This window comes from Salmo trutta, chromosome 22 (assembly GCF_901001165.1).
Source record: "Salmo trutta chromosome 22, fSalTru1.1, whole genome shotgun sequence".
Lineage (NCBI taxonomy): Eukaryota > Metazoa > Chordata > Actinopteri > Salmoniformes > Salmonidae > Salmo > Salmo trutta.
This window is the reverse complement of record NC_042978.1, coordinates 10083491-10111202: the sequence shown is the minus strand read 5'-3', so window position 1 is coordinate 10111202 and position 27712 is coordinate 10083491. Positions and strand designations below refer to the sequence as shown.

General features: G+C 41.5%; 1 protein-coding gene and 1 non-coding gene across 5 annotated transcripts; both read right to left on the bottom strand.

The window, feature by feature from the left end:
* Positions 1 to 1585: 1585 nt before the first annotated feature.
* On the bottom strand, positions 1586 to 26946 carry LOC115158042 (protein FAM163A). Of its 4 annotated transcripts, XM_029706517.1 has the most exons (5): positions 26498 to 26946; positions 4748 to 4837; positions 4342 to 4365; positions 3989 to 4103; positions 1586 to 3872 (listed from the first exon to the last, which is right to left on the bottom strand). In XM_029706517.1, the coding sequence occupies exons 4-5, from the start codon at positions 4079 to 4081 to the stop codon at positions 3483 to 3485; spliced, it is 483 nt and encodes a 160-aa protein (XP_029562377.1). In that variant the 5' UTR covers positions 4082 to 4103; positions 4342 to 4365; positions 4748 to 4837; positions 26498 to 26946; the 3' UTR covers positions 1586 to 3482. The 4 variants fall into 4 exon arrangements, with proteins under 4 accessions (XP_029562377.1, XP_029562379.1, XP_029562378.1 ...); XM_029706519.1 differs by lacking the exon at positions 4342 to 4365; XM_029706518.1 differs by lacking the exon at positions 26498 to 26946 and having other exon boundaries at positions 4748 to 4966.
* Positions 16075 to 16127, bottom strand: LOC115159037 (U7 small nuclear RNA). Its single transcript, XR_003868832.1, has one exon. It is a non-coding gene; the product is annotated as a U7 small nuclear RNA (small nuclear RNA).
* Positions 26947 to 27712: the final 766 nt, after the last annotated feature.

Below are 27712 nucleotides of genomic sequence, written 5' to 3'. Positions count from 1 at the left end.
GCTTGTCTGGCAATACGGGAGTCAGTATATCCCAAAAGTGAAATTCCCGAAACAAATTCTTGAAAGAGAACTTTAGGTTACGACTGTTACCCAGGTTCTCTGATAGTATGAGTGAGGTATTTCACCAGACCACCCTCCTTGCATGAGCGAGGAAGAGGTGTGGCTTATTTTTGAATGACTCCGAGACGCTGCGTTGGGCCTTTTATAGGGTAGGTGGGACACCCTTCCCAGACGCACATGTCTCGACGTCCAGCCAATCATGGCTGCGGTAGTGTAATAAAGGCTTCTGACGAATACGCTGGGGGCGTATCCCGTAAGTGAAATACCTCACTCATACTATCAGAGAACCGGGGTTACAGTTGCAACCTAAAAATGTGGCAGTGACATAGGATCCCCATGAGTGACAAAACACTGAGCCAATACTGGCTGCCTTATTCAAGAAAGTAAAAAATAGACCATGTTTGTATGCGGCTTTATTAACTCAATGATTTTTTTAAATTGTATTTTTACATTGTTTACAAACTGATATTTACACGTATTAATGCCAAAATCACATGCAAAACAGGCAAACCCCCCCCCCCCCCAAAAAAAAATGTTTTGCTAAAAACTTTTACCTAAAAGTGTGGGGCTCTGCCCCACCTGCCCTGAATGACGGGCCACCACTGGATATACTTAATTCCTTGACATTTTTGTTTGGCTAAATATAAAGACAAAAGGGAGGAATATGCTTCAGACCACTGCAATACATTGCACTATTGGTAAATTGGATGTTGCCTATATGGGCTTGTTTGAGCTATTTGCCTTTGAGCAGGCCATGTGTATGTGTTCTAAGTTAAGTTTTATTGGCATGTGCACTAACTAGTACAATGAAATGTCTTTCTTGCTTTCTCCTTCCCAACAATGCAGTAGCCGTAGTACAAAAAAAATTATAAAAAAGTTGAACAAAAACACACCACAAACAGAAATAAGAAGTAGATGAGAAAGTAGGTTAACTTTATACATGGTGTCAGTTCCAGGGTCAGTGCCAATACCATAATTGCAATGTGCAGGGATACTTGTGTGTGTGTGTGTGTGTGTGCGTGTGTACGTACAAAACACGGACAACAAAGGCATTTCAAGCAGTTCTAAATCTTTAATTGTCAAATATAGCATCCTGTTGTTTAAGCATTTTCGAAAAATCCATTATTTAATGAATAACCTAAACCAACAGAAATTAAGAATGAAAATGTATCCTTATGGGGCGTGTAATTCTGTAGATATTCTCAATTGAAATGTATTGTCTAATTCATGGTTTTTGTTTGGGTTTAAAAGGCCAGATTTATAGACGCTTTTGAACAGACACACAACTTCCACCCCTTTTTAAGGAGCAAATAAACACCAGAAATAAAAGCCTAACACAACTGTTTTTTTACAGCCAATCATTTTTTAACAGCTTCCCGACTCAATCTACCGCCGAGTCAGATGAGGCTGGTGGGAGGAGCTATAAGTGGATGAGCTCATTGTAATGGCTGGAATGGGATTTATGGAACGGAATCAAACATATGGAAATATGGAAACCATTCATTCCATTCCATACATTAGAATGAGCCCATCCTCCCATAGCTACTCCCACCAACCTCCTCTGCTTTTAGTATGTTTTCAATATTTATTCCTTTATTCAATGTTTGACAAAAATACAGGTACAATACTTGCACTGGTGCAAAGACTTGGGACAGTGTAGGGACCTAAGACCAAGGCAGCTTACATTGGGATTGTTGTATCTAATGAGTATTGCTGTTATCACATGCATGATGGGGGCATAGGGCATTTCTGCTCAAAGCAGAGCTAGTAAATGTGGTCGGTTTCAGAAAAATATAGCAAAATTAGTATCACCACTATCATAAATGTCCTTTGGTTGAAACAGCAAAGCAAAAAACAATCTAATTTTGACATCTTTTTTCACTCTAAAACATGAAAAGACACCGAGGGCAAAATAATAATATACATGGCCAGCAATATTGTCTAATATTAGTTTAAAATGAGTGCCATATAATAATATAAATAGGCTAATAATTGTATTTTGTTACCAATTACATAAATATTTTATTTCACAAGTTGAAAGAAACACTCAAATGTGTAAAGACATGGACGTTTACAGTTCATAGAATCAACAATCAGGGGATCTGAAGTGTGGACACCAAATGGCACAAACTACATCTAAATTATACCAGACTTGCACGTCTCAATTAAAAATACATTGTGGCCGAATCCGAAAAGTCATCAGCGAGTCAATCAAGGATAATTATAAATGCTTTCAATGCATTTGGTAATATATACATTTCCAAGTTGTTGCATCACTGTCAATAAAGAGAAATACAATATGTTCATTTGAACCGTACTGGAGCTTCAGTGCTCTGAGCAAAGAATGGTAGCCTACTCAATGACACGGGTACAGAGAGAGACAAACAGACAAATCATCACTAACTGAAATTCTGCATCACCCAATTACAAAATGACACTGTCCTTACATTAAAACGATCTTTTAACTGTAATATTTGAGTCGTTATATTATGGAATCAAATTCCATGGTCTCAAAAGTAGCCATAGTACATACATCTTTCAATAACAGAAGACAACAAACAATAATCTTTCGATAGTTCCCAGTTACATTTGACAAACATTTTTGAAAAAGAAAAACATACAATTGACAGCTGCATTGTTAGGCTTTTCTCTCCAACTGTTTCAGGTTTGATTGTGAAAGAGCTTGCGTAGAGAAAGCTCTGAAGTAGTTACTGTCTCTTTGTATTTTCTGCGTTACTCTTAGGAGACTTGATTGTTCATCTTCTTCTGGTTACCATCACTCAAATGCAGTTAGCTTTCATTTCTAGTTCAGAATAAAACATACAGAAATACAAAGATACAAGTTGTATTTGTCTCTATTGGCAGATACAAGGAAATGACAAGAGTAGGTGCAGGTGAAACCACAACACAGATAGCCCTCAAACAGTGAAGATTGGAATCCCCCACACTACCTTGCCAGACAGTGGATAGGTCTTGGTCTTGTCCCCTTAGTCAATTAAACACAATGGGATGCTCTCTGCCTCTGTATTACAGGAGCCTAAGGGGGTTTAAACAACAACAAACATAGCTACCTCCATTTTAAATAAAAAACAGTACTGTTTGAGTCTACTCGAATCCAGCTGGAAGCTAGCTGACACAGTGTAGGGAGAGAGAGAGAGCCAGGAAGTGTTTGACCAGGTCAAGTGGTCAACGCTCCGTGTTGTCTCTCAATGCTACTTTTCCATCATCTTCTCTTTAGTGGTCAGCAGAGAGAGACAGTGACTACCAGTGGCCATCCTCATAAAAATATGGTAATTTACCAGTTCCTTTTATCCAAAGCGAAAATGAACAAATATTCTGTGTACAGAATCAAACCCACAACACCAGAGTTGGAAGCAGCGCGCTCCAACCAACTGAGCCACCAGGACCACATACGAAGTGGGTCACACCTCTGTACTTATAGCGCGAGTGTTGGTATAGAAGTCCGGTGCTGGGTTGCTGCGATGCTGGCCGGTGCTCAGCAGGGAGCCGTGCAGGGAGGGCAGGTCGAGAGCCAGCGCTGGGTTCTCGTAGTGTGTGGGCATGTAGGTGATGCGCTCGCCACCGTTGCGCATCTCATCGGTGGTGCGGATGTAGAAAGGTGATTCGTAGGGCGAGCAGGTGGGGCAGTAGTTGCGGGGAGGCCCTGAGGCGTGGGAGGCAGGGGGCTCCGGGAAGAGGGGGGTGACGGCCGCCCCATCCACCCCGGGTGCACTGCACGCATTGCAAGCAAAATGGGGCTGCGTGATGGAGCCGGTGTCCCCTTCTGACCCATTCTTCTTACAGCAGTAATACTGACGGAGAGGGGCGGAGGGAGAGAGGTTGTGATTTGTGACAATTAATTAGTGAATAGAAACTGTAGTGAGTCTAAGTAGATCTCTCATACACAGACACACACGCACACACCTACCTGGAGTCTACAGTAACAGAGCACTGCTATGATAACCAAGAGAATCACCGTGGCGAGAATTCCTCCGGTTATGACAACAGTTCCAGCTGTCATCCGACCAGCTCTCCATCAAACTCTGGAGGCACAGGAAGTGACGTCATCATCACATAGCCACTGGGCTAACAGAAACCCGGGTTGTTTTCAATAGGACACAATGTAGAGGGACTGGGAATGTGTGTTCTAATTGGACATATTCAGGTAGTACCTCCCTGTTTCATTCCTTTTCAAAATGTTTTCTGACAACAGAACATGACCCAGAAGCACTATAACATAGGACATTAATATATTGTTTTAGTGAATAAAATGGAACTCACGTTCAGCAAAGTGTGCTTTAACACCTGAAAGAGAGAAGACCATGGGGAGTACAATGAACTGCGCAGTTCTGGATGGATTAACCACTTACATTGATCCAAATGATTATATTTACAATTAGGGCTTCAATCATTTTCATGTTCAAAGCAATTTCCTCATAGATGATTAGTATACTGTTATATGCTATGAAATTGGGTCGTCTTCTGACAACTTTCTCACTGCGATTAACTCTGTCTGTTTGGCCTGACAGCTCAAGACATCTAATTTGATACAAGAATATATGTGGGAGAGAATAAGAAAGGAGGATGAATGCTGCCTATGACCCCAAGAACACCATCCCCACCGTCAAACATGGAGGTGGAAACATTATGCAGTGAAAGAGTGACCCCAGTAAGTAGGCTTACTCACATCAGAAGAGTGTTCGGAGGGCAGGAGAGGAAAACCCAGGTCACAGGTGGGAGGAGACGCTGATGGACAGATACACAGCCTCGTCGTTCTCTGACCAAACAAGATAGACAGAATCCAATATCATGTCATATCATGTAATATGCTGGATGTAAAACATACAAAGCCAGTCAAACGGTGGACAGACGTACTCATTCCGGGGGGTTTCGAATTTTCTACTAATTTATACACTGTAGAATAATAGTTAAGACATCAAATCTATTAAATAACAGATATGGAATCATGTAGTAACCAAAAAAGCATTAAACAAATGAAAATATATTTTATATTTGAGATTCTTCAAAGTAGCCACCCTTTGCCTTTGATAGCTTTGCATACTCTTGGCATTCTCTCAACCAGCTTCATTACGAATGCTTTTCCAACAGTCTTAAAAGAGTTCCCACATATGCTGAGCACTGGTTGGCTGCTTTTCATTCACTTTGAGGTCCAACTCATCCCAAACTATCTCAATTGGGTTGAGGTCAAGATAATTGTGGAGGACAGGTCACATGATGCAGCACTCCATCACTTTCCTTCTTGGTCAAATAATCCTTACACAGCCTGGAGGTGTGTTTTGGGTCATTGTCCTGTTGAAAAAAAATGATAAGCGCAAACCAGATTGGATGGTGTATCGCTGTAGAATGTTTAACACTTTATTGGTTACTATATGATTCCATGTGTGTTATTTCATAGTTTTGATGTCTTCACTATTATTCTACAATGTAGAAAATAGTACAAATAAAGAAAAACTCTTGAATGAGTAGGTGTGTCCAAACCTTTGACTGGAACTATATATTTTTTTTATCTCTACGTTACTGTTTATCTCTACATTACTTCCTCTTGAACTACACATCCTTGCCACAAGATGGAGCTACAGAATAAAAAACTGGAGAGGGGAAAAAAAAACAGCAGCATGCTGGTCATCCCCCCCCCCAAAAAAATCTGTTGTTCACATCATTACACAATTTTTTAAAGTGCAAGTGCACACATATACCCTGAAGGTGGTTTAGACCCGTGAGAGGCTGTACATTACTATCTTCTTCTAGATGTGTCCTGAATTATCTGGTCAAATTCAGCCAATTGACCAAACCACATCCCTAACGATGAGCTCTCACTCTGAGTAATGCTTTGTCATTTCATTTAACCAACACTAAATTCAGGTCCAAACAATTCAGATTATTTCTATCATAATGTCATGGTGAACCACAGACATCACACCAAGCATTACTCACACTACAATCCTGAAACAAGGCTGGACTGGATGTAAAGAAAGGGTGTGTAAACACACACACACACACACACACACACACACACACACACACACACACACACACACACACACACACACACACACACACACACACACACACACACACAAGCCAAGCTAGAATTGCAGACATTAGGTCAATGTCTCAACAGCCATGCAGTGTCTATGACCATGGTCTAACTGGCAGTACTATAATACAGAGTGGGGCTTTAAAAGTGATTTAGTGGTCCGTCTCTCTGGTCTCACGGGTGCATTTCACAGCAGCACTGACTTTTAATCAGAGGGATGAAAGGAGCTGAGATATACCTAGGGATCAACCTATCCATGTGATATCAGATTGAACGCACATACGCACACACACACACACAAGCACGAGCACACACAATAGCCTGCCATAGACTGTCACAGGGGCAAACATAGATCAAACACACAGGCTAATAAAGCAGCACAGCAAAGTGCAGACTAGCACAGTCTGACTGACATACTGCAAGCTGACACACACACAAGTACTTAAAGGCAAGATGAAATGCACAGCCAGGCATGCGGACACACAGCCCTTCGAAGACGAAAATACAGACACACCCATGCAATTTCAAATAATAATAATTATGATACAGAATATTTAAAATTGGCCAAATAATGTATTTAATAAATATATATTACAGAATGTATTTAAAATGTGTATATATAAGTGCTAAATGCAGTTATTGTATTTGAAAATACATTCTGAAATACATTACAGAATTTTAACAAAATGGTGACTGTATTAATAATTAAACTTTAGTACGCTCTGGTATCACATACATCTATATCAATCTCATTAAGACTGCAGCACTTGCAGTCTACAATCTTAAAATGTACCCACAGAACAGAAGATAACAAATTAACTGGCATGACAATCAGCCTCATGGAAGGCCACAAAGCCACGCCCCCAACAAGCCATGCCTCCAAATATTTTAATAGGCTGCCGCCGCTACAATGTACAAAAATATAAAAGCAACTTCAAAGATTTTATTGAGTTACAGTCAGGGTTTGGTAGGTTACTTTCTAAATGTAATATGTTACAGTTACTAGTTACCTGTCCAAAATTGTAATCAGTAATGTAACTTTTGGATTACCCAAACTCAGTCACGTGCTCTGATTACATTGTTACTTTTACATTACTTTCCCCTTAAGAGGCATTAGAAGAAGACAAAAATGGATGTTACCAATTGAACGACATCTATTGCAGGATAAATCACTGTTAAAGTTTACATAGCTGGCCATACATGGATGTTACAGTTTTATTTATGGCTTGGTTAGTAGGCTTCTTCTAACCCATCGCTTTCTACTACATATAATAATACCATTCAATTATATCTTTACATTAATATATATATTTTATAAGTCCAAAAATGGATGTAGCAACTACAGATTGCCCCTTATCAAAAGTGTGCGAGTTTGAGCATGTTTCCATTAGGCCTATGGATAAAATAAATAATTATCAGCATGAATTAGATTGAGTAATAAAAGCCCTACTTGTATTCCATAGGCTGGGCTCTGCACTATGTAGCTGTTGCAAGAGCACATTTTTCACTGGCTGTCCACTGGTTTCAAAAACAATGATTGATAGGCAGCTTAAACTTCTTGAATTCAACCATTATTGCGTTCAATTATACATTTAGATTCGTGAACAGCCATCCACAACAACCACAATCAATAAGGCACAAATACGTAGCTAAATGTGAGAGCAGCAGTGTGATTCACATCAATATGCTATGTAGATATCAATAATAAGTGACATCTGTATCGCCGTAGACGACACCACTGCTGTCATCCTTATTCAAGTTGGATCATCTTTGGATGCCGACAGCAGTCGCACCATTGGAAGACATAGTTTGGACTGTAGCCCACAAAAGCCCATTCCTGATCTTTTCCCGCGATCCATCAAACACATTTGGTGTGTCATCATAGTGGTCTCTGATTTGTGGTCAGACTCGCTCAGGTGGGACAAATTTAAACTTGTGCCCTTTTTCAATGCTGATTTGAATGTCATTGAGAAAACAGAGATGTTTCAAAGATCTGAATTTAAAATGAATCCTCTAAGTAATCATCTAGTTTTTCAAAAGTATCTGTAATCTGATTACAATATATTTGCTTGTAACGTAACGGATTACAGTTTCCGTTTTTTTGTAATCCCTTACACGTATTGGATTACATGTAATCCGCTACTCCCCAACCCTGGTTACAGTTCATATAAGGAAATCAGTCAATTGAAATAAATTCCTTAGGCCCTAATCTATGGATTTCACATGACTAGGCCGGGGTGCAGCCATGGGTGGGTCTGGGAGGGCATAGCCACACCCACTTGGCCAATCAGAATTAGTTTATCCACACAAAAGGGCTTTATTATAGACAGAAATACTTCTCAGCACCTAACCCCCCTCAAATAATCCCACAGGTTAAGAAGCCGGATGTGGAGGTCCTGGGCTGGTCCACATGTGTTCTGCGGTTGTGAGGCCGGTTGGACATACTGCCAAATTCTCTAAAACAACGTTGGAGGCAGCTTATGGTAGAAAAATGTACATTTGATTCTCTAGCAACAGCTCTGGTGGACATTCCTGCAGTCAGCATGCCAATTGCGCGCTCCCTCAAAACTTAAGACATCTGTGGAATTGTGTTGTGTGACAAAACTGCACATTTTAGAGTGGCCTTTTATTGTCCCCAGCACAAGGTAATGATCATGCTGTTTAATCAGGTTCTTGATATGTCCCACCCGTCATGGGCATACACAAACACACTGTCTGATGAACTCTTAACGGACCACAGGCTAACATGGGACATTGACAGACAAAATAGTCTTCCACAGAAGCTGACATGCACTGCATGAGAACAGGCTGATGAATGTACTCACACATTGACATAGGCAGAATATCAAAGACTCCAACACACGGTGTGACATAAACAACATGTCACACAGTCTGACAGACACGGCGTGACACACTCACACACGCATTCTCTCACAGCCTGTCACATGTATAACACACACTCACACTTTCTCGCACAACCTGTCACACACTCACTCACTGAATCTCTCAAACGCACAATCCATCTCACACGAAGTCTGACACACTGTTCATATCCACAAACTGTCACTCTTCCAGTGTGTGTGTGTGTGTGTGTGTGTGTGTGTGTGTGTGTGTGTGTGTGTGTATGTATGTGTGCACTTGCGCGTCTGCGCTTCCGCATGTGCATGATGCGGACGTTTGTTTGTGTATGTGCAGTGCGTGAGCGCAAATACGTGTGTGTGTGTGTGTGTGTGTGTGCGTGCGTGCGTGCGTGCGTGCGTGCGTGCAGTGAGCACCAATAGAGGAAGTGGGTTATTTCATATTGGCTGACTGGCCCCCAGTCAGCCAGACAGAATTGAGTTTGAGCAGCAGGGCAGATTCGATTAAGGGAGTCAGTCTAATGAGATATAATTAGGCGGCAGCAGGTGGAAGCTGTGCCGCCACAGCAGGGGTCCTTGGCTCCGAGGGGCGCAACCACTTCCTGTCAGAGGCAGGAACAGGAAGTGCCCAGTCATGTCTGTTTTTGTCCACCTGCATCTTGTCCTCATAGTCTTTCAAGCTATGAGTCGCTCAGAAGGTGATGAGTCGCTCAGACGGTGATGAGTCGTTCAGACGGTGATGAGTCGCGCTCAGACGGTGATGAGTCGCTCAGACGGCGATGAGTCGCTCAGACGGCGATGAGTCGCTCAGACGGCGATGAGTCGCTCAGACGGTGATGAGTCGCTCAGACGGGGATGAGTCGCTCAGACGGCGATGAGTCGCTCAGACGGCGATGAGCCGCTCAGACGGCGATGAGCCGCTCAGACGGCGATGAGCCGCTCAGACGGCGATGAGCCGCTCAGTCGGTGATGCGCCGTCCTTTTTTTTGTTTACAACTCTGTGTCTGTGTCTAACAGTTGGCTAACTGAAGCAAAAAAAAAGTGGTGTGGGAAATCTTTTTAATATGCCTCCTCTACATAATATAACTCTATTAAGGCAAGATATTCACCCATTAATTAGCCCCTACGCATTTCCTTTCAAATAAAAAAAAAACCTGGAGTACCAGTACCGAGTCGCTGTGCAGGGGTACGAGGTAATTGAGGTAGATATGTACATATAGGTAGGGGTAAAGTGACTCGGCAACAGGATAGATAATAAGCAGCAGCAGCGGTGTATGTGGAGTAAAAAGAGGCAATGCAAAGGGAGGTCAATGCAGATAGTCCGGGCAGCTTTATTTGGTAGCAGTCTTATGGCTCGGGGGTAGAAGCTGTTCATGGTTCTGTTGGTTCCAGACTTGGTGCACTGGTACAAATCAGTGGTGATGAACGACCTCAGACAAGGATATTAGACTATTTGAGACACAGTTTCATGACGCCAGGTTATTGCTGCCCAACCTCAATAAAGGTGGATGTAGGAGACAGGTATGGGTCGTCATTCTGAAACCACTTAGTCATTTAACCATTGCATCAGTATGCAACCATCGTTTCCATCTGATTATGTCATCGTTGTCATCTGCAGAGCTAATCCTGGCTAGTTCACCACACACACACACACACACACACACACACAGGCAATCTCTCTCACACAAACACACAGAAAACAGAGCGAGGGCTGGATGAACCACTCACTCTCACCACTGCTGGGCCCAGATTAGAGAAACAATGCCGTGGCCTGTCGCAGCCTTCAATCCCCTTACACTGCCTGAAGAGCCCAAACACTGATAAGACTGCAGTACACAAACGGGCTTCTGCACCAAGTCACACCGTCTCTGTCAATGGGCCGAGGACATTCGGGGACACTTTTCTGGAAGGGCCCGTTGTAAGGACTTTACGTGAGCCGTTCCCAGTTTCTGCGGATCGGCAGAATGACGTAACATCAAAGAATGCTCATTTCATTTTATGTCAACAATTGAAGCTGGAAAGGGCTCAGTACTCAGGTCCTGGAGAGATGCAGTGTGTGTAGGTTTTTGTTCCAGCCCAGCACTAACACATCTTCAATGTATTCGAGCTGGAACTGCTTTCCAACGTGTTCAAGCTGGGATTGAGTAAGTGCCTATGCACACTGCAGCCGTTGAGTAATAACATTGCCAAGGGGTTCATTAGTCCGCATGTGAGACAATTACAGATATGAACATTGAGATGGTTACACGTTTGGAATGCTGTATGTCTGGAGGTCTCTATATTATTGATAATAAGTGAATAAAACCTAGATTGAATATAATAACGCTAATGTTAGTGTGTGTGGCACTGTGGTTCGGTCCCTGCCAACACAGCCCTCCATCTTTCTCCTTCTATCGCCACTATGAGTGTGCAGATTGATGAGCTGACACACGCACACATTTCTGTTGCCATGACACTGGGGAGATGTTTCCTCGACCCTGACCAAACCTATCTTCCTTAAACAGCCCTTCATACACACACACACACACACACACACACAAAAACGCACATCATTGATATGCTCATGGACACACGCGCACACACCCTCCTGTAACTTAGAGTCCCATCATCCTCTTCACCTCCATCACCATCCTCCCACCCACTCCCACGCCATCTTTCATCCCTTCAGCCTGTTGTTTCTTCATCCAGCACTGTTCCCTTGCTCCCACCTCCACGTCCTCCATCTCTCACATGACATCAAGTGTTTTATACTGTTAAAAGCCCAGCGAGCCTATAAAGAAGTTCTATGTGTGATTCTACTGTTGAGCACTAACAGCAGTGGTCTCTATTGTTCTTTATAGAGACTATCTGCAGTAGAGACTGACTTGAGTCCCAAATGGCAGCCCATTCCCTTTTTAGTGCAGTACTTTTGACCAGGGCCCAAAGGTAGTGCACTATATAAGGAATAGGGTGCCATTTGGGGTGCAAAAATCGAAGCTAACTGTAGAATTGAATTGGTTAAGACACTGAAGGTTAAGACAACCAACAAGCCAATAAAGTTTCTGACACGTCCCATCTTTCCTATTCAACTATTCATGCTAAGGTATTAGGCCTACATGTTGATGGTGGACGGAGTGTGTTCCATTTTGGCTCGATTCCAAATCCGAATTTACGTCTTTCACACTTACCTTATTCAGTCGCGTAAGCTCTCTGCAGATGTGGCTACATTGTGCGCTCGGAATACATTTCATGTAACCACTGAAAACCCTCACACTTGCCGGCCAACAGATTTTCTGGTGGAGTTTTCATTCAATAGGGTTTCCAGTACATTTATGTTAAGCCATCCCTTTAAATGTGGTGTATCTTTCAGTTAGAATTTTGTCTGTATAGAATACACAGAGAGAATGGGTTCTTAATATCAGCGATCAATGAAAGAAAGTCATCTAAATATATGCATATTCATCTCCATTTCAGCACCAATTGGTAGATTTAAAAATACTCTCTTATAGATTATTTCGATTGAGGAAAGTATTTATGAATCATAGAAAAACTGGTTTTGGAGAGCCTTCATGCACGAAAGAAAGAAAACGGTGGCTTGATTCATTCTGAAAATTCTGCATGATGGCACAGCATTTCATAAACTTTACGGTGGGAAAGGTGATATGCTTCAGTTTGCTGCCATATGACTGGTTTTACATTTGTCTCCAGTCATTATCAGGTAAAATGATCTAAAACAAGTGTCATTTGTATTTCCAATTCCCTTATCCAAACGGGTTACTCATTACCTAAAGCTCTTATCAAGACGTAAATTACAGTGCATGGGGGGAAAAAATCAGGTCGATCATTTTCCACTCGGAACCGGTAGGCTCGCTAGACGTTATTCAAGGTTTCCTCGTGTGTAAAGTGGTGGAATTACTCGGGAATGAAGCCAAGGTCAGAATACAGCGTATCTGTAGACACATCTCCATTTACTCAATCTCCACCCCAAACAAATAGCGGGTGAACAACATGCTATTCTCATGCTTAAATTCAAGGTCAGAATAAAAATGCCTCAGTTCAAAGTGCAGGAAATGGGAATTGCTTTGCATTTACGCATGCTTAACTCAGGTCAGAATCGGTCTCTACGTGCAAACCTGATACAGAAAAGTACATCACTTCCTGATCACATGAATCACGACAAAACATCCGATCCACAAAGGCCTGGCGGTGTTACACTGTCACTGAACACTATCACATCACAGTGCAGTGGTCATGGGCATCGACACATATAATCCACAGGAGGTTAGTGGCACCTTCATTGGGGAGGACGAGCTCGGGGTAATGGCTGGAGTGGATAGTTGACATTCCTATTCGCTCCGTCTCAGCCATTATTATGAGCCGTCCTCACCTCAGCAGCCTCCACTGATACAATCACATTACCACATACCGAGCCCCATGTGTCGGATACGCTGGGCTACGGGCTCAGATAAGGGTTCACAGCTCAGACTGGGGCGAAGGTTCACCTAACAGGACAACGACCCTAAGCACACAGCCAAGACAACGCAGGAGTGGCTTCAGAACAAGTCTCTGAATGTCCTTGAATGGCCCAGCCAGAGCTCGGACTTGAACGCTATCGAACATCTCTGGAGAGACCTGAAAATAGCTGTGCAGCGATGCTCCCCATCCAATCTGACAGAGTTTGAGAGGATCTGCAGAGAAGAATGGGAGAAACTACCCAAAGACAGGTGTGCCAAGCTTGTTGCATCATACCCAAGAAGACTCGAGGCTGTAATCGCTGCCAAAGGTGCTTCAACAAAGTACTGAGTCAAGGGTCTAAATACTTATGTAAATGTAATATTTCTGTTTTTTATTTTGTATAAACTTGCCAAAAAAATGGAAAAACTTGTTTTTACTTCATCATTCAGGGGTATTGTGTGTAGATTGATGAGAGGAGAAACTATTTAATCCATTTTAGAATAAGGCTGTAACATAACAAAATGTGGAAAAAAGGTAATGGGATCTGAATACTTTCCGAATGCGCTGTACACTACCACTCTCTCTCTCACACACTCATACATTACCACTCTCTCTCACACTCACACATTACCTCTCACTCACATTCACACATTACCTCTCTCGCTCACACATTACCTCTCTCGCTCACACATTACCTCTCTCGCTCACATTCATACATTACCACTTTATCTCACACTCACATCTCACTCACATTCATACATTACCTCTCTCACTCACATTCATACATTACCACTCTCTCACACACTCACGCATTACCTCTCACTCACATTCATACATTACCTCTCTCACTCACATTCATACCTTACCACTCTCTCACACCTACGCATTACCTCTCACTCACATTCATACATTACCTCTCGCACTCACATTCACACATTACCACTCTCTCTCACACATTACCTCTCTCACACACTCATACATTACCACTCTCTCGCACACTCACACATTACCTCTCTCGCACACTCACACATTACCACTCTCTCACACTCACACATTACCTCTCACTCACATTCATACATTACCTCTCTCACTCACATTCATACATTACCACTCTCTCACACTCACACATTACCTCTCACTCACATTCATACATTACCTCTCTCACTCACATTCATACATTACCACTCTCACACTCACACATTACCTCTCACTGACATTCATACATTACCTCTCTCTCTCGCTCACACTCACACATTACCTCGCTCTCTCACACATACATTACCTCTCTCACTCACTCTCACAAGCGCACGAACACACATACACATGCATGCACACACAGGCACACAAAAACACACCCAAACACAATCTCTATCTCTCTCACACACAGACACACAACCTCTCTCTCTGTGTCTGCCTCTCGCTCTCCCCCCGGGAATATTGCCATATCTTTGACTGTCAGTCAAACCTAACCCCTCTCTGGGCCACCACCATAACTACATCCTTATGGTTCTTTGGCCTCAGAAAAGCCTACCAGTCTTCCAACCATAGCACATTAAAGCTAGCCTCAACAACAAATAACGCAACTCTTTCATAACCATAGATCGACTTAATGCTCTGCATACTATTCTTCAATCAATGTTTAAACATTAGCAAAGAAACCTTGGCATCCATCTCTGGGATATAAATGTCTTCATTACAAAATCCATTCTAAGCGACAGAGACTAGTCTTCTTAAAGGCCTCGATTGTTACTTCAAACAGCTGACTAGAACGTGTTACGAACGAGCAGCTTAATTTTTCCGAGCCAAACTAAAATCCACTTACCATGTGGCATCCCCCTAAATCTCTCAGTGGGCGCTGGGAGCACATTATATTGTGGAAGCCTCCAAGCCTTGCCGCTGTATTGGATGCCTGAGCTTGATATCTCACACAAAAAAACACAACCCAAATGGGATTCATGGTCACAGAGTTAATGTAATTTCTGTAATTCTGTTATCAGGAGCTACAGTTGGCTGTCCTCTTTGCACGTCTTCCCTTGAACTTATTTGTGTTAAAGTATGTTTGGAAGGATAGAGAACAGAGAGGGGGAGAGCCTGATACTCAATTAAGAAGGGTTAATTCTATTGCGTATTTTATGTCGTCTCACAACGGGTCTACCTGGCAGAACAACATTGTTTCCTTATGACTAACGTTCTAAACGTCATTGTACATTTTTACATTTTACCCCAGAATTCCACCTCAAATCAACCATAGGGTTTTAAGGTTTGCCCGGAGGGAAGCCAGCTCCACATTCTCAAACACATTCACCACATCCTCTCTTCAACACTCTGCCTCTTCATTTAACATTCTTTAAAACTATTAAGTCAATGTCAATGGAAAGACCATGAGGTAACACCACCCACATGAAAACATACTATAGTATACTATGGTATAAATACTGTAGTATTCACTGAAGTCTGCAAAAACACTACAGTGAATATTGAAGTATTTACTGTAGTATACTGTTGCATTTATAGTTAACTATATTATAAAAACTGTAGTATATTCGATTTAATGTAGACCGTTTGCAGATTGTAGTATACTGTAGTATTTCTGTATTTTTTTGGCAGACATTCCTGGAGTATTTATTATAGTGTTTTTGTTTTATGATCTTTCACATATTAAATGGAGGCTTTCTCCTTCAGGAAACCTACTGGAGAAATACTAAAAGAGCACATTTTCCATAACCTGACATAGGTAATTAAAAAAGTGTAGTGTTTTTGCGGACATTACTGTAGTATTTACTACAGTGTTTTTTGGGGGGATAATACTGTAGTATTTACTGTAGTATTCTACATCATATCACAACATTCTACAGTAAGTACTACACATGATCGAAGGATACTACAGTGTATAGTATAGTATTCTGCAGTATACTATAGAATTGTATAGTAAGTACTTTAGTATTCTACAGTAAACTGTAGTATTTTTTCGTGTGGGCAGGCTATACTACTGTTGTTAAAGGTTTTTCTGGTAGTCTACTGGTAAACCAGGGATTCAATTCTAACACCAGGAGACTGGGAGCAAACACTACCAATTGATTAGGTTTCAGCTTGTGGACATCAGTAAACATCTGTTTAACAGTATCTACTTTGTATTAAGATAGGCGCTGCAAAAACCCATCTGATACATTGACTGAGCTTAGCTTACAGGACAAAAGGTAATTGGCAGCTAACCCCAAATAAAGGTAGCGGGGCATTGGCTAACATTTCAGTTTAATTACTTGATTTTCTCCTGGTCATTTAGGTGCAGAGTGTAATGAATTATTTCCCTCGATCCTTGATAAAAGCATTGGGTGAATGATGACTACTGTATAGATTCATCTCATTGGGATATAGTATAGATGGTCCTCCACAATCCTAGGGTTCCTTTGTGTAGAGAAAGAGAATCTGTTTCCATCTCCATCCAGCTCCCAGGCCATTTCAAGCTCCAAGGGCCTCATTTATAACCGTTGTGTAAATGTTACAGTAAATATCTGCATGCGCCGTTTCCTCTAATAAATCAGACCTGACGTAAAAGTGTGCGCGCGTTAACGAGGATTATAACTCCGTTTGAATGACGCCCATCATTCACCTTTTATAGTGACAATAACACCCTTATTTGCTGTATACTTTGGAAGTATTAGAATTAGACTGACATAGTAATTCTAAAGGAAATATCAATGGGGAACTTGATCAAATGTCTTCGGAGGTGTTGGCAGATTTTTTTTTTTTTCAGGGACATTTGATGTAGTTGACCGTTTCAATTGCAATTTGCAAATTGTTGTCGACCTGTAAACAGATTGAATTCGCATTTACTTTCTCCCGTACCTAAATATGCTGCACTGACCGCGATTTCTGAAACGTCTACAATTAAAAAAATCGAACTAAAGTAGGTCTACTCAGTGGTAGCCTACACACTTCAGTGCAAAATATAAACTGTGTTCACCTGTTCAAATATATGTTATAAACGCGCTCCCTTTCGGATGAATAGAGCAAAAATGTGAAATTATAATAGCCTATCTTAACAGGCCCAAGTAAAAGCGACGCGCATGGTAATATGAACTCATCATGGCCAGAAAAGTTGCAATGGTAATGATATACCGTATGTAGTATGTTTATAAATGAAATATTGTCTAGGCTACTCGAGAAATGTGGCATTACAGTATTCTCAAACGTAGCCTACAAATGTCAATGGAAAAGGCGAACTGTCTGTTGCACTGTTAAACTGCGCTTCGGATCGCATGGATAGAGCTACATATTTTAAATACCTGTAGCTTAAGTGTAGACCTTACGGTGAAATGCTTACTTACAAGCCCTTAAACGACAACGAAGTTCAAGAAATAGAGTTAAGAAAATATTTATTAAATAACTAAAGTATTTTTTTTAAAGTAACAATAACAATAACGAGGTTATATACATTGTCAATGTGCGGGGGTACAGGTTAGTCAAGGTAATTTGTACATGTAGGTAGGGGTAAAAGTGAATATGCATAGATAATAAACAGCGGGGTTTTTTTTTTACACCATGTGGAGTCCATACCCCCGACGAATTGAGGCTGTTCTGAGGGCAAAAATGTTTTCATGTTTTGTACACTGAGTGTATATTCCCCATTTCCCCAAGTCTACTAGGCTACTTTTGCCTTCTTGCAATGCAATTCTTCAAGCACTAGAAACTGTGCGTAGGCATTGTCTACATTTTGCGGGAGGATAAGCACATTCTCACGTCAAGTTCAGTTTATATAAATGCCAACTTTTGCGTGAAAACTGTCGAGCACATGTTTAGGGGCATATTTTGTGTGTAGGCAACATTTATAAACGATGCCCCAGCTGAGGCGGATTCCTCACGGTTGTATGCTAGCCCCCTACCGAGTTCTGCCCCCCCCCATACTCTGTAAAGATTTTTGGTCCAGCTCTGTTCACTCCTGCTTTGCTCTGCTCTTCATTGTTCAGCTCTCCACTGACTCTGGCTTGGATTCAATCAATCACAGATAAAGGATAAACTGCAGTACTGGTTCACTCAGAATATTCAGGTCTAGTATACTGTAGTGTGTTCTGTTCTGCTCCACATTCTCAAACACAACTTATTCATCACCTCTTCAAAACTCTACCACTTCGTTTAACATTCTTCAAAAATCAATGTCAATGTAGAGACCATCAGGTACCCAGGCCATATTACTGCAGTTACAGTAGTCTACTAGTGGTCTAATGGTATTCAAATGGTTCTATTGACACTGTAATTAGCAACGCGCATGCCCCACCGACCTGAGGATCTGTCTTTTTCCACCATCTATTTCCAGTGTTTAAGGGGTGCAAAATTCACTTGTCAGTTAAATCTCTCTGTATTGATTTTAGTTCTCTTGCACCTAATTTGTGAACAATCTTATAAATGTTCTTAAAATGTGATGTCTTGGTGCCTCTAGGGTAATTCAGAAGGCTGATTGAGGACGTTATTACTGATGAATGTGTTGTTTTTTTTATGACCGTGTTTTTCTTTCTTTCTGTTTGCATTTTGTATTTTCAGTAATTTATGTCATTCAGGGCTCATCTGTAAAAGAGAAGTTGGTCTCATTATGACTTTAAAGGTTAAATAAAATGTTTGATCTCGCAAACAATATAAAGTACACTACCGGTCAAAAGTTTTAGAGCACCTACTCATTCAAGAGTTTTTCTTTATTTTTACTATTTTCTACATTGTAGAATAATAGTGAAGACATCAAAACGATGAAATAACACATATAGAATCATGTAGTAACCAAAGAAGTGTTAAACAAATCAAAATATATTTTATATTTGAGATTCTTCAAATAGCCACCCTTTGCCTTGATGACAGCTTTGCACACTCTTGGTATTCTCTCAACCAGCTTCATGAGGTAGTCACCTGGAATGCATTTCAATTAACAGGTGTGTGTTTTTAAAAGTTAATTTGTGGAATTTCTTTCCTTTTTAATGCGTTTGAGCCAATCAGTTGCGTTGTGACAAGGTAGGGGGGTATACAGAAGATAGCCATATTTGGTAAAAGACCAAGAACAAATTATGGCAAGAACAGCGCAAATAAGCAAAGAGAAATGACAGTCTATCATTGCTTTAAGACATGGCAGTCAGTCAATATGGAACATTTCAACAACTTTGAAAGTTTCTTCAAGTGCAGTTGCAAAAACCATCAATCGCTGTGATGAAACTAGCTCTCATGAGGACCTACAGGATTGGAAGACCCAGAGTTACCTCTGCTGCAGAGGATAAGTTCATTAGAATTACCAGCCTCAGAAATTGTAGCCCAAATAAATGCTTCACAGAGTTCAAATAACAGACACATCAACATCAACTATTCAGAGAAGACTGCGTGAATCAGGCCTTCATGGTCAAATTGCTGCAAAGAAACCACTACTAAAGGACAGCAATAGGAAGAAGAGACTTGCTTGGGCCAAGAAACATGAGCAATGGCCATTAGACCGGTGGAAATTTGTCCTTTGGTCTAGTGAGTCCAAATTGGAGATTTTTGGTTCTAACCTCTGTCTTTGTGAGACGCGGTGCGGGTGAACAGATGATATCTGCATGTGTATTTCCCACCGTGAAGCATGGAGGAGGAGGTGTTATGGTGTGTGGGCGCTTTGCTGGTGACACTGTCTGTGATTTATTTAGAATTCAAGGCACACTTTACCAGCATGGCTACCACAGCATTCTGCAGCGATACACCATCCCATCTGGTATGCGCTTAGTGGAACTATCATTTGTTTTTCAACAGGACAATGACCCAACACACCTCCAGGCTGTGTAAGGGCTATTTGACCAAGAAGGAGAGTGATGGAGTGCTGCATCAGATGACCTGGCCTCCACAATCCCCCGACCTCAACCAAATTGAGATGGTTTGGGATGAGTCAGACCGCAGAGTGAAGGAAAAGCAGCCAACAGTGTTCAGCATATGTGGGAACTCCTTCAAGACTGTTGGAAAAGCATTCCAGGTGAAGTTGGTTTAGAGAATGTCAAGACTGTGCAAAGCAGTCATCAGTCATCATTGGTTACTTCATAGTTTTGATGTCTTCACTATTATTCTACAATGTTAGAAAATAGTACAAATAAAGAAAAACCCTTGAATGAGTAGGTGTTCTAAAACTTTTGACTGGTACTGTATGTCTACTGTAGATGTATAGGAGTGCATTTTAAGAAAAAAAAGGTGCAATTTAACAATAAATTGAATACCTGACTACCAACCAAAATCCCTTAACATAAACTGTTTTATGTGCTATAATTCTGTCATTATCTAATGGATTGGAATATCTGCATACATTGTCCAACTGTTGCATTTATTAAAATTGTTTTTAAAACCTTTTAACAATTTTGATAGCCAATGCTACTGTAATAGTATTGGTATTCTGTTGGTATTCTCAGACCATGTTACAGTAATGCTGATGGGAGATGTCCCAATTATTATGTGACGGCAACCATCCCAGAATAGGTTTAAATGTTTTTTTGCCCTGCTGGCTTTGACTTTCTTCTGCTCAGTGTGCATGTCTCATCTGCCTGTCTCTCTCGCTCTCTCACTCCAAGGACAGCCGACTAGCCGAGCAGACGGCTTCAGATGTCAGGCCTAGCACAGGCAGTACAGCAGCGAAGCAGTACTCAGCCCTTATTCAGCACACGCCTTAGAGCATCCTAATTCACATTTGTTTACTCAAAGAGCCCCGAAGAAGAGGACTGGTTCGAGGGCTTAACTCAATGTTCCATGAGATGGGAATGCTTATAGGACACATCCTGGCTAGTAGAGATTTTCTCCACAAAAAGTGTGCAGTTAGCTAAAAATCAGCCCCACATCTTCAAAATATTGAATGACTAATGTGTGAGAAAACTCCTTCAATGCCAAGGTTGCACGTGTACCATCTAGGGACCAGAAATAGCCCCTTTCTTTGCAGCATAGAGGAGAGTGGGATAAGTTGAGCCAAGTTGAAACCATACACAAAATGTACAATTTGACCAACTATTTAGGAAGAGGTCATCATTTCATGAAGTCTGTGAAAGAAGAAACCACATGGGAAAAGTCTCCTTCATGAACAGTATGAAGGCTGTGTGGTCCCATGGTGTTTATACTTGCGTACTATTGTTTGTACAGATGAACGTGGTACCTTCAGGCAGTTGGAAATTGCTCCCAAGGATGAACAAGACTTGTGGAGGTCTACAATTTTCTTTCTGAGGTCTGACGCACTGCGTTTGAAGGTAGGCCTTGAAATACATCCACAGGTACACCTCCAATTGACTCAAATGATGTCAATTAGCCTATCAGAAGCTTCTAAAGCCGTGACATAATTTTCTGGAATTTTCCAAGCTGTTTAAAGGCACAGTCAACTTAGTGTATGTAAACTTCTGACCCACTGGAATTGTGATACAGTGAAATAATATGTGAAATAGTGAAATAATGTCTCTAAACAATTGTTGGAAAAATTACTTGTGTCATGCACACAGTAGATGTCCTAACCGACTTGATAAAACTATAGTTTGTTATCAAGAAATGTGTGGAGTGGTTGAAAAACGAGTTCTAATGACTCCAACCTAAGTGTATGTAAACTTCCGACTTCAACTGTACATTAGTTGGGGTCTCTATAAGCTTCAATATGAGGTCCTAAACCTAGCATGAAAGTGCATCCTTGTAGCTGTGTGGGTTATTATAGTCAAACTGTTTGCCCTGGGGTAAGTTGAGCCAATGGCAAAGTGAGCAAATTGTAGTGTAACAACAGGGCCTGGCCTCTGTTAAAAATGTTTAAAAAAAAAGAAAAAAGTATTTGTTAGGTATTATGCCTGTGTTAAAGATGCTTCAAATGATGAAAAGACACAAAAGCGATTGTGATTGTGTTGAATTGTGTTTGGGAAATAAAGATAGACATGGATTTAAAAAGATAGTGTTAATATTTAATTCACTACAGAAATGTTTAGGCAGCTTAACTTACCCTGCCCCGCAGCTCAACTTACCTCATACAAGGGGTAAGTTGTGCCAAGAGATCACTTTTTTTGGACAAGCTATGTTTTCAAAACTGTAATGTTGACATGAATTCGGATTATTTCCAGGGATATACAACACCCTGAAATATATGTAGATATCTTTGTTAGAAAGTGTCACGTTCTGACCTGTAAAGGTGTGATTTGTTAGTGTTTAGTTTGGTCAGGACGTGGCAGGGGGTATTTGTTTTATGTGGTTCAGGGTGGTTGTCTGTATGTGTCCATGTAGAGAGGGGTATTTGATTTATTAGTCCAGGGTTTTGGTTATTGTTCTATGTTAGTTTATTTCTATGTTCTGTCTAGTCATTTGTATTTCTATGTTTAGTTAATTGGTGTTGGGGCCTTCAGTTGGAGGCAGCTGTCTATCGTTGCCTCTGATTGAAGGTCCTATAATTAGGGGTGTGTTTGTATTGTGGTTTGTGGGTAGTTGTATTCTGTTTTGTGCTTGTCACCTGACAGAACTGTTAGTGTCGTTTCTGTTAATTGTATACGTGTTTATTTTGTTGCTCCTTCTTATATATTAAAAAGAGAAGATGAGTATACACTTCCCTGTTGCGTCTTGGTCCTCGACACACGACACTCGTTACAGAAAGATGACTATATTTCACTTGATGGAGTGATGCAGAATGGAAAACATTTCTCAACTTACCCCACTCTCCCCTATTGGTCTCAGAAGTGGGATGGCATTACAATGGGGAAGTATGTGAGCTAGAGGGAGTGTTCTGAAAAAGGGGATAGTGTAGCCACCAAAATGGCTAAGTTAGAACATTAACAACCCTACTGACAGCCTGGGCATTTGATACAAATTAATTGTTTGGTGGATTACATTGATATAGCGCTTCACTAGTTCACAAACCACATATGATTACATGTGGATAACTCTACTCCACTACCACAGATGTGGAGTCAGCACCTACAGTACCCGGGTGCACAAATAGGCAGCTATTCTGCACCCAAACACTCACAAGACATCAGCTATGTGGAAAGCAGGGGGTTGCAAGTTTGAAACCAGCTAAGGACAAACAAACTTTGCATTAGATCATAGGAGGTGTTTCTGAAAAGGCTTCCTTGCTCCGAAGTAAAAACAGCAACAGAGCTGGAGAGTGTAGCCGATGAGTCACGTCACCCTAGATAAACCCCCTGCAAAGTGCTATTTTAGCAGAAAAGAGCAACTCCCAAGTACAGTAGTGCTGTTCCAAGAGCCATGCAGGTCCCAGTGTGGTGCTGTGCCAGGGATCTGCCTCCAGGTTGCCTCCAACTCTGGCCTCACAGGCTTCATTCGCCTTGGCAGTGTTTCAATGCTCTGCTGCTCCACTCACACTGCGCATCGCCCCAAGCACTCTGCTGAGCAGCACGGTACGTTCACCAACCCGAAAAAGCTGCTGTGCAAACAGAAAAAAAAGAAAGCCCCACAAAAGTGCTTTCCCATGGGTAAAATCTACCTCCTCACCCCGAATGCAGAACTGCAACAGCTAGCTATGATTGATTGATCGTTAAATATTCTATATGCTTTTACATCTTATAGAGATGGGCCAAATCTTTGGTGCACTTTGCATGTCATAGTATTGTTTGAATAGACAGAGCAGAACTGATTTGCAGTAGTCCTCTCTTTCCGTTCACCTCCGCCTTCAAGCAGACCTCCAGCTATAACCGTGTTATAATTGTCACTCTTTGTCCAATTACATTAGAACTGATGGAGAAACATGGTTCCACCATGGTCTTTGGGTGTCGAATTCTCCCCCTCAGCTCTCCAGGTCTCTCTCTCTGTCCCCTCTGTTAGATAATCACATGAATATTTTGATGGAGGCGCCTCTAACTTTGCACTTGGAAACACCTGGATCCCGCAACTGTAAAAACTTGGCTTTTCAATCATTTAAATATAATTTCTGCAACAATATTTTTCCATCACAGGGTAGTTGTAGCCAAGTATTCCAGCTGAAATGCTCCCCTCCTCCATTTCCTTGAAAAAGCACTCATCTCTTCATGTTCTCAGAGAGAATACGTCTATGGCACCGTCAGGAGGTGGCTTGGAAACATGACCAAAATGCAAGGTGAGAGGGTGATTTATTTTCACTGCCAAGTATGGGAGATAGCCGATACCAAACCAGAAGGGGATAACATCAAGTTTAAAATTGTTTTTTGCATTAAACACTTCTTGATTAAACTGACAACTGAAAGCAGCAACTAATACATGATTTTCCACTCTTTGGTTTCTGAGTATGATAAAAGGTGGTGCATATCAGTGTGCATATTAGTTCAGCTAGCTAGCCGCTTCAGTGGTCAATGAAGCCCTCTCCTGAGTTGTCAGTTTCCTCCTCTAGTGAATGAGACATTTTAACTCGACTGCCTTTTCACTTGAAGTGCTGTATGTATTTTTAATCATCACTGAGATCTCAAAAACTTAAAATGCAAGAGATATTTCTTGATATGAGCGATATTAAACTTTTACTACAAAGACAGCTTATGTCATACATTTTTGGAGAGTAGTGGCAGTGATTCATTCTCATATGAGGAGTAGAATGTTACCTTCATTTCGGTATGCAAACATTATCGTTATTAAGATCTAATTACTGGTCGCCTCACTACCTTTCTAATTTCAGAGTTTCTACATGGATAAATACCGCAGCATCAAGTTCTTGCTTGAACTTTAAACACTGGTTGGTACATAGCGGAAAAAGCTCAGCGATGTAGTGTGCCGTATAAGGCGGGTAAAATGGAAATAAACCCTCACTCAAGACATGGACTCTCAGCTCCATCAACAGAAGCCTCTGGGCTTGCACTGTAAGTACAGTATCACATGGCATATCCTCTCTCTGTTGTGGATATGGTCTTTTGATCTAATATCCTGTCAGCCAAGTATGGACAACAATGCAGAGTCCCATGGGAAATCAGTCTGTTGCAGCATTGCCTCTGCTGGAGGTGAAAGAATTAGGGAGAGATGGCGAGATAGTCAGAGACCTTATCAATCTTGTTCTTATCGAGTTGTCTTTTTCCCCTCTCATGGGTCAGTGGGCTCAACATCCGGACCTGGAGAATTACCAATTCATTTGGCTCTCTGTGTGTGTGGTGTGGTATGGTGTGTGTGTTTGTGTGTGTGCATAACCGATTTCCTCTTCAATATAACAGTCATGGAAGCAGCAATTTGTCCCCAAAATACACAAACGTTTCTCATTTTAGGGGGACAGAATACGGGTCAGTGCTGTTACGCTATCCCCTCATACAATAGTCCACAGAAATACTTAAGTGGAGTGGGAGGTGTAAAGGGAAATGGTAGCCTACACATAGGATCAGTGTTTGACTTGGGCAGGAGCTCACCTGAGCGGAGTACCAGCACCTCCCATTTTCTAGTGCTTGAGCTCCTGTAACGCTAATAGAATATTAGCTCAAAAGTATTGTGGAGCTGCTGCACCTCAATATAAACAGTACTGGCACCCAACATGAATACTAGCACCTATATCAGTCCAAGTCAAGCACTGCATAGGCTGTTTACACTGACACCCCAATTCTGATCTTTTCCCCACTAATTGGTCTCGACCAATCCCGTCAGATCTTTTCACATCAGATCTTTTTCAGAGTAGACCTGAATGGTCAAAAAAAAATATATATATTACTGAAAAAAAAGATAAGATTTGTCCTGCTTGTGTGATGGGTTCAGTTTCTTGTCATATATATTCTACAATCAGTTGATTTTATGCACCCCGGGCTCCATTAACCACTATTGATACCCATGACAGGCACATTTCACGTTCAAATAACTGCAGGACTAGACTCAAGAGAGCCACATTATAACCTTCTGTTTGATCCAGCCCTGTGGCACACATTAAAGTGACATTTTCTCCCCATCGCGGCATGAATCATTTTCATTATCTCTATATATTCTACAGACCTGTCAAGTCAATAAACAAAAGCAATCCCAGACACGTCCATAAACAACGCTGTCCTACCTGAATCGAACGTCTGGATTTATTTCACCAAGTAGGAACGTTGTTCAGGTTTTCCTGAACATATATAATAATTGAACGAGATTGTGTCGTTCCGCGTCGTCCGATAATTGAGTCCCACATCACAAAACAGGCTATACTTACTTGTCGGGCACTGTAAGTGTCACATTGTTCGTTTCCTCAACTTGCAGTATTCCTCTTGAGTTTTACCACTATAAAAGCCACCCCAAATGTTATTGCATTTCCGAGAAGATAAGAAGGAAATGGCACTGGAATAGGCTACGGATTGCGGCGGACGTTCATCCAATGAGTAGCCTGCGCGCCGGGTGTCTCTGGAAGAACGCAACAGTCTTGGTGCTGGATAGTCATTTCAATAGAGGTCAGAGTACAATAATAGCCACTATCATCCGGTGAGGTATCGTCACGGTTATGTAGCCCACTCACGAAAAGGAGAAGGCAGAAAAGCACGCGCTCAGTCTTGTAGTGAAAAACCAAAATAATGACTGCGCATCAAATTGTTGTTTGGAAAGAAGGATGGAACTTACAATATTGCGCCCCTTTTGTCATGCATGAGAACCTTGTCTTCTCTGCGCAAAAAACCCCCTCAGTAATCCAGTAGGTGGGAATCCAGATCAAATGAATGAGGTGTGGATGAGTGAATGGTTAGGTTGGGGGAGAGAGAGATTGAATGTGCAATGACACTTAAAGTAGACACCTAGGTGCAAGTAAAAGAAGAATCGTCACGAAGGGGCAAATTTGAGTCGCTGCCCTAGTAGCCATAGGGGTTTGTTTAAATGATGTACCTGGTCAGTTGTTTCAAAATGTAGCTACCACGTAAATGCTAGTATTGGTGCCATGCCCATTGGAGACACAATTTGCAGTTATGCATTGCGAGATAATTGCAATTAATTTCAGGAATGCAGTACTTTTCAGCACTAAATTAAAGAAATGCCAGTACTGTTAATTACAAAAAGAGGCTTCCCATGCTTGATTTGCCATCAATAACCTGCACGAATTAGACTAATCCAGGCTACTCAATCAAAAATAAAGGCACAGCAAACATTGACAGAGCTATCAACCCTCCTCTCTTTGAAACCGGAGATGGTGGTGTGATTAAGAGACTGTGGGGACAGCTGTCCAAGGTCCTGAAGAGCACACGAATGAATGATGCTGTGGACAGCATTTCACTTTCAGTGTAAGCAACATGCAGCCACAGAGTAGATATAGGCCTATACTGTTTTTACTGGCGATAATTGCACGATACATGACCATTGCATGATACGGGAGTGATATAACAGGCAGATAGGCCAAAAATGCATATGCGCCAGTGCCCAACTACCTTTAGATTGAGTTGATGGG